The 14,435-nt window shown below is 34.5% G+C and overlaps 1 protein-coding gene across 1 annotated transcript in view; it reads right to left on the bottom strand.

Moving 5' to 3' along the window:
* Window positions 1–14,435, bottom strand: part of CCDC73 (coiled-coil domain containing 73) — a 120,199-nt gene that overhangs the window by 59,864 nt on the left and 45,900 nt on the right. Inside the window, exons 5-6 of the mRNA XM_061201548.1 lie at window positions 13,875–13,949; window positions 156–194 (exon numbers count right to left, since the gene is read on the bottom strand). Of these exons, the coding sequence (XP_061057531.1) occupies window positions 156–194; window positions 13,875–13,949 (114 nt within the window). The remainder of the gene's footprint in view (window positions 1–155; window positions 195–13,874; window positions 13,950–14,435) is intronic.

The following is a 14,435-nucleotide window of genomic DNA, read 5'->3' on the forward strand; positions in this document are numbered from 1 at the left end:
GCTATATCTGAAATTGTAATTCAGTCCTTTAAAGGGGATATTAATATCCAGTTTCAACTTTTTTTTTTACAATAAATGTCACATTAATATTGACAAAAATACTGGGCACATTATGTACTAATCTGGGGTGAGTGTATATTTTGAAATTTCCTTACCATTTCACTCACTTTCTTCTGTAAAGAATATTTAGAAACCTTGAAAAAAATAAGGGGAAAAAAATCTCATGAAAACTTTTTAGTTATTTGTTATAAATTCCTTCTGATATTAAACTTGTATGTTATATAATGTGACGTGTCTCTTATATGCACTTTTTTCCAGTGACACTTTTTCAAAATGTTACTTACCATAACTTTATTCCCTATAACAAAAACAATACATTTATTTATTTATTCAACACATATTTATGGAGCACCTACTATATGCCAGCCATTTTCCTAGGATCCTGGGATACAACAATGAACAAAACAAAGTCCCTGCCCATAACAAGCTTTCTGTCTAGTGGGGGTGGTGGTAGACAGACAATAAAATATAAGTAAAAAGTACAGAAGTTAAAGAGTGACAACTACTATGAAGAAAAATAAAGCAAGAAGGACAGCAAGAAAACCCTAGGAGATTTTGCTACTTAATATTAGCTCTTCGTTGAAAAAATTTTGATAAAATAGATAAGCATAGGGGAAAAACATTGTCTTAAACAAACCATCTCACAACCCAGAAATAACAATCATTAATTCCATGGTACTTCCAGATATTTTTCTATGTATTTATACTTTAAAAGAGAGTCAGTAGGGGGTAGAATAATAATACATGTATTATTTTGTAACCTATTTTTACTTAATATATAGCAAACACTTTTATATTACAAATTAATCTACAACGCAAGTTTTTAATGGCTACACAGTATTCCACTGTTTAACTTTATACCATAGTTTATCAAATCACTCTCATTTTTGTAGATTTACCAAGTTTTCAGTTCTATGAAAGAATTCTGAAATAAACATGCTGTACCAAGAAAACTCTGTAGTTATTCATTTTAGCAGAATAAATTCCAAGAAGCAGGACTCCTAAGATTTGTTCATTTTTATAGACTTAACAATTGTTATTACACACACAGTCCTCCAGAATGGTGGACCAAGTTAAACTCCAACTAGCCATGTATGAGTGCTTATTTACTTAAACTCACCTAATATTTGCTAAAATTTAAGCAAAAGTTCTTAAAATTACTTCACATTTCCTGTGAAATAAATTTTTAGCATGTTGCCTTGAACAAACTAATAATTTTTTTTTTTTTTTATTTTAAATGGAGGGGATTTAATTCAGGGGATGGCCACACAGGTGTTGGAAGGCTGAAGGAACAATAAAGGATGGAGGGGGAAATCCTGAGGTAACCAAGATATTAATAACATCAGGAAGCAGCTTATACCCCTAAGGAAGAGGAGACAAGAGAGATGAGACTCTGGACCTCTGGGGTGATCGGTCCTCACCTGGACCCAGTTAGTACACAAACATCCCAAAGGTAAGTGAGGATTTGGCATTCCATCTGTCACGGAGAGGCGTGCTGCCTACCCACTAGTACCTCTATGGGGTGAAGGAAGGTCAATGCTGGAAGCAGGCTCACCCCTCCTACTTACAGGATTGGGGTTGAGAGTACAGATGCAGGCCCACATACATGTCTACATTTAAACACAAACTAATAATTTTATTTCATTTTGGTGGAATGAGTTATGTGTGATTCATTTCTTCAACAAATATTGAATGCTTACTATAAGTAAAGCACTAATGTAGACATTGGGGGTATAGTATTGGACCAAAAAATCCTGTTCAGCTTAAATTCTGGGGAATGTAGATAATTAGCAATATAAATAAGTTAAAATATATAGTTCTATTAGATATTGATAAGTGCTAAGGAAAAATAATAAATCAGGGAAGGGGATTACATAGGATGGCCAGGAAAGTCCTTTCTGAGAGGGCAACTTTTGAGTAAAGACTCAACAGAAAGTAAGGAAGAGTATTCCAGCAAGTGCAAAGCCCCTAAGGTGGGAAAATGTCTTGTGTGTTCAAAGAACAGCAAAGAAGCCAATGTGGCTGGAAGATTTAGTAAGCAAGGGGAAGAACAGCAAAAGATGAGTTCACAGAAGAGTAGGAGAGGAGGTAGGGCCAAATCACTGTAGGTCTTGTGGTGCATGATAATGATTTACTCTGAATGAGACAGGAAGCCACTGAAGAGTCCCAAGTACAAATGTGACAGAGACTGACTTACTCCTTGAAAGGATCACTCTGACCGTTATATTAAAACTGAAGGAGAACAGAAGTGGAAGCAGGAAGAACACTTAATAAACTACTGCAATTGAGATGAAAGAGGATGATGAAAGAGGACTAGGGTGTTAGTAGTAGACGTAGTGAGAAGTGGTCAGATTCTGGATATACTCTGAGGGAAAAGCTGAAAAAAATCTGCAACAGGAAGAAGGGAGTTGTAATTAACAAAAACAGAAAAGACAAATAAGTTAGTTAGCTTTCAGGGTGAGATTTTAGGAACTTAGTTTTGGACACGTCAAGTCTGAGATGTCTTTTAGACATCCAATAGTCAATCCAGGCTGGAGTTGGGGCTGGAGATATACATTTGGAAGCCCTGTGCATGTAGACCCCATTTTAAAGAAATGAGACTGGATGAGATCAGAGTATTTTTAAGGCATACAGACAAAAGCAAAGTAAAAAGGTAGAGGTCATCTAGAAAAATAAGAGGAAAAAAAAAAAGACTGGTCTTGGGACTCAGACTGGAATTATACCTCCAGCTTTCCAGAATCTCCAGCTTGCAGACAACAGATCATGGCACTTCTCTGTCTCCATAATTGTGTGATTGTGTGAGCCAATTCCTCATAATCAATCAATCAACCTCTTTCTTTCTTTTTCTCTCTGTAACAGGTTCTGTTTTGCTGGTGAACCTCCACTAATACAGCTACCATTAGCCAAAGATAAAACTGATAAACATAGAGCAAATTTACCAAATTCTTTCAGGTCGCTGTTCTTCAAACATTAATATCTCTGCATTTTATTCTTTCTGAACCATGAGTCACAGCTCTATTTTATCAACACCTCTAGAGCACTTTCCAACTTAAAAAACTACCATGTAGCTGCATTCCTATGTCAAATAAGTCAAATTTGAAAGTAATATAACTAGATTGACATGAAATCTTTTTATAGATGTTCTATATAATGATTATTCATTCTGAAATCACATAAAACTGGTTTATAATACCAGATACAGGCAGCTTTCTAATACTGGAACAAAACTATACTAACACTCATTAGTGTATTAACAACAGAAAGCAATTTGAAAGATAAAGTACAAATGTTTTCCTAGTTATAGCTATCCTTCACTTTTTGGAAAATTTTATGAAAAGTTGACTGTAAAGTACATTTGTTTAGAGCAAATCTATTTTCCCATTAAATTAACTGGATTTATGTTACTTGGGAATAAAGTCCTTTAAATACTGTGCTAAAAATATTTAACCCCTCCCCTTCCTGAACAATTCAGTCCCAAGTTCATTAGGTGGGGAAGAGGTGAAGGGGTAGTGGTGGCAGCATTCCAGAACAGGGTATCAGGCCTGAATGGGGAGTCAAAAGCTGAGTAAGGTGCTTAGTAGGCAGTGCTGAGAAAGGGCAACCCAGGTATCAGAGTTGAAGCAGGGAGAAGAGGGCATCCACATTAGGAAGGAGTAGCAGAATGGTGGCCTGGTCACATACAGGGTAATTTATCAAATAAGTAAATATATTAAGAATAAAGAAAGTCATATTTCTTACTGTAACAGAAAAGAAATATATAAATATGGAAGGGAAATAAATTAAAATTAACCTTATGGTTTTGGATTGGAAATGGAAGTAATGTGAATTCATGGCTTTTGACATATATAGATTGATAGAGAAACAAACATAATTATAAATGTGTGTTTATATATTTGTGTGTATATAAAAACATACATAGATTCCCTAGCTCTGTCTACTAAGAAGGTCTGAGACCAATGACACCCCAATAGTAGTGAGTATAACAGTGCCCAGATCTGGGTGTCTACATTCCATTTTTCACCAAAAGGAACCAGGGCAATGTGGAGAAATGCTGTATTCCAGGGCAAGGTTACGTAAACTACAAGGTGATCCTGGAACATTTTGTTTTTACCTGAGAGCAGGAAAATGCTGAAAGAATGATAAAGTCATGTCCAAAAGACTAAAAAATCAGCCTGAATGGACTCCTACTGGCCAAACTAATGATAATGTGAGGATCAAAATAAATAATGATAGTCACAGATTTTCATCCATTGAATAAAATACGAAACTACGATTCTAAACTGATATAAATAAATGAATATATTAAATGTTTGGAGAGAAACAGAACATTTCTATTCAAAGTACCTGCCTATAAAATACTCTGATTAGAAAGGGGAAAAGAGTAACTTTCCAGTGGAGAAACTTGTCAGATACCACCTGAATCAAATGTTCAAAGTGAACATCACCAATAATAAGACAAACTGAAATCATCAGCTATCTGATAGAATTCAATTATAGGAATAAGGCCTTATTTCTGTAATATTCTTGCCCAAAATGCATAAACTATCTCTATTCATGAGGAAATATCCAAACAGAAACTGAGGGAGATTGGCACAACAATGTAAATCAACTATACTTCAATTAAAAAAAAAAACCAGGGCCTCCCTGGTGGCGCAGTGGGTGAGAATCTGCCTGCCAATACAGGGCACACGGGTTCGAGCCCTGGTCTGGGAAGATCCCACATGCCGCGGAGCAACTGGGCCCGTGAGCTACAATTACTGAGCCTGCGCGTCTGGAGCCTGTGCTCCGCAACAAGAGAGGCCGCGATAGTGAGAGGCCCGCGCACCGCGATGAAGAGTGGCCCCCGCTTGCCACAACTAGAGAAAGCCCTCGCACAGAAACGAAGACCCAACACAGCCATAAATAAATAAATAAAAATTAAAAAAAAAAAAACCAAACAGAAATTGAGGGACATTCTACAAAATAACTGGTCTGTGATCTTCAAGAGTTTCAAAGGCATTAAAATCATACAAAGACTGGGGAACTATTCCAGACTGAAAGAGATCAAAGAGACATGACAACTAAATGCAACATAAGATTCTAAACTGGATCCTTTTGCTAGGACAATTGGTGAAACCTGAATGGGGCATGAGAATTAATTTACAATTATATATCAGTGTTAACTTCCTGATTTTATGGTTGTGTTATGGTTTTGTAGGAGAATGCCCTTGATTATAGGAGAGATATTACAGTATTTGGGGTGACAGGGCATCAGATTGGCATATTACTTTTATTTTATTTTATTTTTAAAAAAATATTTATTTGTTTATTTGGCTGCGTCGGGTCTTAGTTGTGGCATGCGGGATCTTCACTGCAGCATGTGGGATCTTTTAGTTGCAGGATGTGAAGTCTTAGTTGCGGCATGTGGGATCTAGTTCCCTGACGAGGGATCAAACCCGGGCCTCCTACATTGGGAGCACAGAGTCTTAGCCACTGGACCACAAGGGAAGTCCCTGGCGTATTACTTTTAAATCATCCAGGAAAATAGTTCTCTGTAATGTATTTCTAACATCTCTGTAAGTTTATGATTCTCCAAACTACAAAATTTCCAAATATCTAAGAATTCCTTATGGATAAATGTGCACAGTCAAAGCTCCAGGAATTTAGTTCCCTTTTATCACTGTGGTTAGGTAAGGCCTAATAAGATAAAGATTCAGTAGTAGAAATAACACATTATGTATTAAATATGCCTTCAGTTCTGTGAGAGGAATTAATGTCTTAATTTAAAAATTCAGTAAGTTTAAAATTAAGTGAAGTAGAATAGAGAATATGATACGTTATTGCTTCACAAAATGGTCTTGTTTGGGAAATGCTGATGTATTTCAATTTCCTCATTTTACCTAAAGGAAAATCGAGGTTCAAGAAGACAAAGAGTCTTACCACAGGATCATGTATAATAGTAAGTCTTTAATATGCAGGAATAATTTATTTAAAATCTACAGGACACTCAGCAAAATTTAGCCCTTAGGCATACTGTTTACATAAACAAAGTTTAATTTGTCAGGTAACTTAGATATAAGCAGGTTGCCCTGCTCTAACTAATCCCTTTATTATTATTTTTTAATATATATATATTTTAAAATTTATTTATTATTTTTGGCTGCGTTGGGTCTTTGCTGCTGCACGCGGGCTTTCTCTAGTTGTGGTGAGTGGGGGCTACTCTTCCTTGTGGTGTGCGGGCTTCTCATTGTGGTGGCTTCTCTTGTTGCAGAGCACGGGCTCTAGGCGTGCGAGCTTCAGCAGTTGTGGCTCGCAGGCTCTAGAGCGCAAGCTCAGTAGTTGTGACGCACGGGCTTAGTTGCTCCACGGCATGTGGGATCTTCCCGGACCAGGGCACAAACCCGTGTCCCCTGCACTGGCAGGCAGATTCTTAACCACTGCGCCACCAGGGAAGCCCTAACTAATCCCTTTAAAATCAAGTAACAAGGTACCATTTTAAATAGAAGTTAAACACATTCAAAGAATCCATTAAAGGAAAAATAATTCAGTTTTTGGTGTGTCGTGGTTTTGTGTCTATTTGTTTTATTTTAGAATTCAGTAGGTAGAGTGGCTTGGCTATGAGCTTTTCAAGAAAAGGCATTATCTGATTTCTTATTCCTGCACATGGTAGGCACAACCTCATGAATGGAAAAAAGTAGCAACCTAAGTAAAGGAGGGAGGGAGGTTGCTACATGATGGTTAAGAGGCTGTGAACTTTCTTTGCCTAATGGATTTATATCAGATCCATAATTAAAGAGGAAGTTTTTTTCTTTAACTTGGAGGGGAAACACCAGAAGTATCTTCATTGCTCTACACTGTTCATATATCATGTTCAGCCAGCCATAAAGTAACATATACATCACCTGTACTATGTCACAGGCTGAACAAGGCAAAACAAATCCTTACAGCTCTTGCACAGAGGGTCAGCCATATGAAGAAATTTCTTTTGATTTGAAAATACTCATTACATTATCCAGATAATTAAATTAAACATGCATGAGTGGTATCAAATGAAACAATTTAAGAAAAAGTGCTAAAATAACAAAGCACTTATAACAAAATTGGCATATTTCTTTATTGACAACATTTTAGTAGAAAAAAAGTAACACTTTTTCAAGATTTATTCAGAAATAAGGGGTAAGTTATGCTTAGTTCAAGATACTGTAAGAAACCATATTAGAGTCTTTTATAACAGCTATAATGGTAATTGCAGTGTACTCAATTATAAGAACAACTTTTTAATTTAAATAATAAAAAAAAATGTTTACCTACTGGGGTCATTTTAAACTGGATATCTGAGGTATGATAAGAATCACTAAACTGTATAACTACATAAACTTTAAATAGTAGCCTTAAACCTCTATTTCTTTTCCATCAACTTTAAAGAATATTTCTGGATATCACCATCAACTTCATCTCACTGCACCTTTACTTTTTCATCCACAAGGTTAGTAACATTTAAGTTTTGTTCTGTAACCATAATTAAGTCTCCCATGCTTTGCTTACAGGTTAATTATAAAAACTGGAAGTCAACAGTGTTTATGTTATTACAATCAATATAGATATTGTTTAATGCAAAGCCCAACAGGGTGTTAATACCACATTTCCTTCGTATAGGTCCAATGCGCTACAGGAAGGATGATTTTACTAGGGTCAGGACCTAAATATCTTCTCTTGTTTTAACCCATCAATTGCTCAAAACCATCCCAAATTTTAATTTACTTTATGCCTTAGTTATATGGTAATCTGTTTTCTCTGGAGTTTCTAATCACTTACTGCTTTGTTGCTGTTGTTGTTGAAGAAACAAGATATAAGGATTCTTTACTATAACACTAATATCTTCCAGCCTCTAATTCATCCAATCTGAGGCATGGAATCCATGCCCTTCTTTTTATTAAAAACATTCTTCTTGGAACTCATTGACATTTTGTTGTACTTAATTTTTATTCACTTTGTTACATCAAAGTAACAAATGAAATCCAAAATAAAAATTGCTTAATATCTCAAATGAGGAGAATCTAAATAGTGTTAAGACAACTGAATAACAACCTGAAAAAATATAGACTTAGATCCATATCTCATACTGTGTTACAAAGATAAACTTCAAATGATCAAAGATCTAATGTAAAATTTGAGTACTTAGATGTAATAAAAGAAAACATTGGCAAATCCTTTTTATAACTTTGTAGTTGTGAATGCCTTTCTAACCATGACAAACTCCAAAAGCCGTAAAAGAAAAATAAATAATTTATAGCAAATGTTAAACAAAAAGCCAAACAAACAAAATCAAAATACAAATGACAAACTGAAGAAACAATCTGAAGCCCAGAACACAAACAAAAAGGGCTTATTTCAGAGAAATATAAAGAATTCATGGGAGTGACATCAGAAAGATGGTAGACCAGGAGGTCCCAGCCTTCCCACCCCCCCCCCACATGATTTAACAAGTACCTACAAATGAAAATAGTTCTGGAAGAGCTCTGGAGTACAATTAAGAAGCTGCGGCAACCCAGTAGAGCACAAAAAAACAAGGATGTCTGAATAGAAAAGTATAGGAAGCATTTCACCTGTGTCATTCCATCCTCTAGGTTCACACAGCTTGGCGCCAAAAGAAATGTCCTCAGCAACAACTCCCCCAAAATGGGAGAAAAGGAGAGCAGGAAGACACCAGCAGCCTTCACCACCAAGGACCTCAACAGCCCTCATCACTACCATGGACACCAGCAGCTTTCACCTCCAAGGACACTTACAGTCTTTGCTAATGTCTACACCTACCTGAGCTGATGGAGCTTCCTGGAGCCCAGGCCACTGTGCCCTTTCTTGGAACCAGAAGCATTACTGCTCCCCAACCAAGCCAAAGCTGCTAGACCCAGCACTACACCTGGCACCACGACATATGCCACCCAGCCAGCATCCTCACATCCACCAGTAGGTCAAGGTTTATACCCACCAGAGCTAGTCCAAAAACTCTGAAAGAGGTCACTGCTCCTTCAATGCACAAACACCAACAAAGGAACACAAAAAATCAAGGAAACATGACACCATCAAAGGAATATTACAAATTTCCAGTAACTGTCCCCAAAGAACTGGAGATCTATGAACTACCTGACAAAGAATTCAAAATAACTGTTTTAAAGAAGCTCAGCAAACTACAAGACAACACGGATAGATAACTCAAAAAATCAGGAAAATATTAAATGAATAAAATGAGAAGTTCAATAAAGAGATAGAAGTCATAAGGAAAGAACCAAAAAAATTCTAGAGCTGAAGAACACAATGAATGAAATGAAAAATGTAATAGCTTCAACAGCACACTCAATGGAACAAAAGAAATAAACCAGTGAACTCAAAGACAGATCATTTTAAATTATCCAGTGAAAAGAAAAAAGAATGAAAGAGGGTGAAGAAAGGCCATAAGATTTATGAAACACCATCAAAAGATAAAGGGAGAAGAATTTTAAAAATCACTATAAAAAACATCAAATAAGAAAAGAAGACAAGAGAGGAAGAGATGTACAACACAACTAAAACAGAAGACAATCAACAGAATGACAACAGTAATTCCACACCTATCACTAATTACTTAAATGTAAATGGATTAAACTCTCCAATAAAAAGGCACAGAGTGGCTGAACAAATTTTTTTTTAATCCAGTGATACATCTGTAAGAGACTCACTGTAGATTTAAGGACACACGTAGACTGAAAGTAAAAGGATGAAACAGAATACCAAAGAGTAACCAAAAGAAAGCAGGGGTGGCTAAACTTATATCAGATAAAATAGACTTTAAGTCAAAACTGTCTTTAGAGACAAAGAAGGTCATTCTATAATGCTAAAGAGTCAATTCAACGGGAAGATATAATAAGTATATATGTACCCAACATCAGAGCACTTAAATATACAAAGCAAACATCAACAGATCTGAAGGGAGAAATTGACAGAACTACAGTGATAGTAGGAGACTCCAATACCTCACTTTCCATAATGGATAGAATATCCAGACAGAAAATCAGTAAAGAAACAGTTGATGTGAACATCATTATAGGTTAAATGGACCTAACAGACATATACAGAACTTTTCACTCAATAGAAGAAGAATACACATTCTTCTCAGGCACACATGGAACATTCTCCAGGATAGATCATATGTCTATCATATGGTGTATCACAGAAAAGTCAACTTTTATGTGATAGGTCATCAAAAAAGTCTTAAATTTGAGAAGATCAAAATCATTGCAAGCATCTTTTCTGATCACAGTGGAATAAAATTAGAAATCATTAACAGTAAGAAAACAGGAAAATTCACAAATACATGGAAACTAAACAACATACTCTTGAACATTCGTTATATTAAAAAAAAAAGGAGAATTTTAAAAGTATCTCAAGACAAAACAAAAACAATAACACAACATATCAATACTTATGGGATGCACCAAAAGCAATACTAACGGGAGATTTCATAATGATAAACACCTACATTAAAAAAAAAAACCCTCAAATAAACAACTTAACTTTACATCTCAAACAACTAGAAAAAGAAGAACTAGGCCAAAATCAGCAGAAGGAAGAAAATAATACAGATTGGAACAGAAATAAATCAAATAGCAAATAGAAAAACAATTGAAAAAAACCAACGAAATTAAGAGTTGGTTTTTTGGAAGAATAAGCAAAATTGACAAACTGTTATCTAGACTAAGAAAAAGACAGAAGAGTCAAATAAACAAAATTAGAAATGAAAAGGAGACATTACAATGGATGCCTCAGAAATAAAAAGGATCATAAGAGACTATTATGAACAATTATATGCCAACAAATTCTCCCATTAGAAGAAATGGATAAATTCCTAGAAACATACAACCTACCAAAACTGAAGATCGATGAACTAGAAAAACTGAACATACCAATAGCAAATGAGGATATTGAATTGATAATTTAAAACCTCCCAACAAAGAAAAGCCCAGGACTAGATGGCTTCATGGAAGAACTCTACCAAACATTTGAAGAAGATTTCATACAAATCCTTCTTAAATTCTCCCCAAACACTGAACAGGGAACATTTCCAAACTCATTTTATGAGACTATCATCATTCTGACAACAAAACCAGAAAAAGACACTACAAGAAAAGAAAACTACAGGCCAGTATCTATGATGAACATAGATGCAAAAATCTTCAATAAAATTCTAGCAAACAAAATTCAAGAGCATATTAAAAGGATCATACACCATTACCAAGTGAGATTTAATCCCTGGGTTAAAAGGATGGTCCAACATATGCAAATAAATCAATGTGATACACCACACTAATAGAATGAAAGAAAAAAAACCACATGTTCGTCTCAATAGATGTAGAAAAAGCATTTGACAAAATTCAACATCCGTTCATGATAAAAACTCTCAACAAAATAGGTATATAAGAAACTTACCTCAGCACAATAAAGGCCATTTATAAAAAACCCACAGTGATCATCATAATCAAACCAGTATAAGGCAAGAGTGCCTATTCTCACTACTTCTATTCAACAGAGTACTGGAAGTCCTAGCCAGAGCAATGAGAAAAGAAAAAGAAATAAAAGGCATCCAAATCACAAAGGAATAAGATTATCTCTATTTGAAGGTAACATAATCATACATATAGAAAACCTTAAAGACAACAAAAAAACTGTTAGAACTAATAAATGAATTCAGTAAAATTGAAGATACAAAATCAGCATACAAAACTCAGCCACATTTCTATACACAAACAACAAACTATTTGAAAAGAAAATTAAGAAAATAATCATAATAGCAACAAAATGAATAAAATATTTAGGAACAAATTTAAGCAGAGTGGTTAAGGTCTGTACACTGAATATTATAAAACATTGATAAAAGAAATTTAAAAGACATAGATAAATGTAAAGGACTCTCTGTTCATGGATGGAAAATTAAATATTGTTTAAATGTCTGTATTACCCAAAGTGATCTACAGATTCAGTGCAATCCCTATCAAAATCACAATGCCAGTCTCTACAGAAATAGAAGAAACAATCCTAAAATTTATATAGAATCACGAAAGACCCTGAACGGCCAGAGCAATCTGAGCAAGATGAACAAAACTGAAGACATCATACTTCCTGATTCCAAAATATATTTCAAAGCTACAGTAACCAAAGCAGCATGGTACTGACAAGAAACAAAACGAAAGCAAAACCAAAACCAACATGAGACATATCGACCAATGGAACAGAATAGAGAGCCCAGAAATAAATCCACATATCTGTAGCCAACTGATCTTTGACAAGGACACCAGGAACACATAATGGAGAAAGGACAGTGTTCAATAAATGGTGTTGGAAAAACTGGATATCCAAATGCAGAACAATGAAACTGGACCCTTACCTCATGCAATATACAAAATTTCATACCATAAACAAAAATCAACTCAAAATGGATTAAAGACTTAAACATAACTCCTGAAACCATAAAACTACTAGAAGGAAATTTAGGGAAAGAGCTTCTCAACATTAGGCAATGATTTTTTTAGACATGACACCAAAAGCACAGGCAACAAAAGGAAAAATAGACAAGTGGGACTGCATGAAACTAAAAAGCTTCTACACAGCAAAGGAAATAATCAACTGAGTGAAAAGGCAACCTACACAATGGAAGAAACATTTGCAAACCATGTATCTGAGTAGGAGTTAATATCCAAAATGTAGCAGGAAGTCATATACACACTCAATAGCAGAAAACCCCAAATAACCCAATTAAAAAATGAGCTGAGGACCTAAACAGACATTTCTCAAAGAAAGACATACAAATGACCAACAGGTATATGAAAACATGCTCAACATCACTAATAATCAGGGAAATGCAAATCAAACTCACAATGAGATTACCTCACACCTATCAGAATGGCTGTGATCAAAAAGACAAGAGATAAGAAGTGCTGGTAAAGATGTGGAGAAAAGGAATCCTTGTACTACTGTAATCAGACTAAAGGAAGAAAGCTTGTCAACTGCTTAAACAAATCCACACTACAGTGTGAATTACCTGACTCAGGTAGTAACCATCAAGATCCTTCCACTGTAAAAAAATTACTTTGCTCTTTGTAATTAATATTATCTATAGGGTGATACTCTGAAATCATGTGAATATCTTTTTCCCCAACAACCTCTATTTTACTTTTTATCTCCTTTTATTGTTTGTCTTCCCCATTAGAATGTAAACTCCACAAGGGCAGAGGTTTTTGACCCTTTTACTCACAGCTGTATTCCCAGTGCTTAGAGCAGGGTTTGGCACATAGTAGACCTTCATAAATATGTATTGAATGATTCATCATCTGTTGTATACCTCTGTATTCTGTTGTATACCTCATACCTCTGTATGAGACTGAATGACTTAAAGGCAAAGTGTTTCCTTCATCTTTGTATTTGTAGAAAATAAGCATAGTACTTAGCAAATAATAATAACAATAAATGCTATTTTATGTTAATTTTTAAGGACCATGGATAAATCAGTTATAATATATAGGCCTAACTTGCTTTTGTCATCTATAAAGTGCTAAAAATAACATATATCTAATTATATTACTGTGAGAAATAATGAAAGTTATGTTAACATTTCCTTTTAAAATAAAAGATAAAGCAAAAATCCTACTAATTTGAAATCCAAGGCTCTCAGGAAAAAGTACTAAATTATATATGATATATGAATTTTTTTCAGCTTCACTTTGCTACACTACATGTTTACAGCATTTTACTGATACAATGCTAAAATACCAAATTACTTTTCAAGCAATACTAAGTTACTTTACCTGTAATGCCTTTAATGTTTCCTTCAATCCTTCTATTTCTTTTTCTTTTATTTCTGTAGCAAGTTGATATTTTCCCTTCAAGTAAAAAACTATATTTCAGTACTTCCCAATGTAAGTGACATTATTAACAGGGAAAACAAGAGTTCAAGAACCAAAATCTCTACTTGAAACCTAATACTTCACAGAATTTAAACATGTATCTGTACTACAACTTATATATCTAATGAATTCAAGATATCATAAAATTACAATAAGGTCTATACAAGGTTACAAATATCATGAAATGGAAAATCTCATTATAACAATAAATCATTTTATCAGTAGAGCATTCCTGAGAACTTATGGATACTATATAATTAAGTATTTAATTCATATGGCTAGAATAAATATATTCTAATCAATAAGACACAAGTACATTTGTTTTATAAATATAAGGATATGAGAAAAATTTTAAAAGAAAGTCTTTTGCTAAAAATAACTCTTAAGTTTTAATATTATAAATGACATGTCCTTTGATATAATAAAAACATGTATGAACTATTGAATAGTTAGAGAAAACAT

This window comes from Eubalaena glacialis, chromosome 10 (assembly GCF_028564815.1).
Source record: "Eubalaena glacialis isolate mEubGla1 chromosome 10, mEubGla1.1.hap2.+ XY, whole genome shotgun sequence".
NCBI lineage: Eukaryota > Metazoa > Chordata > Mammalia > Artiodactyla > Balaenidae > Eubalaena > Eubalaena glacialis.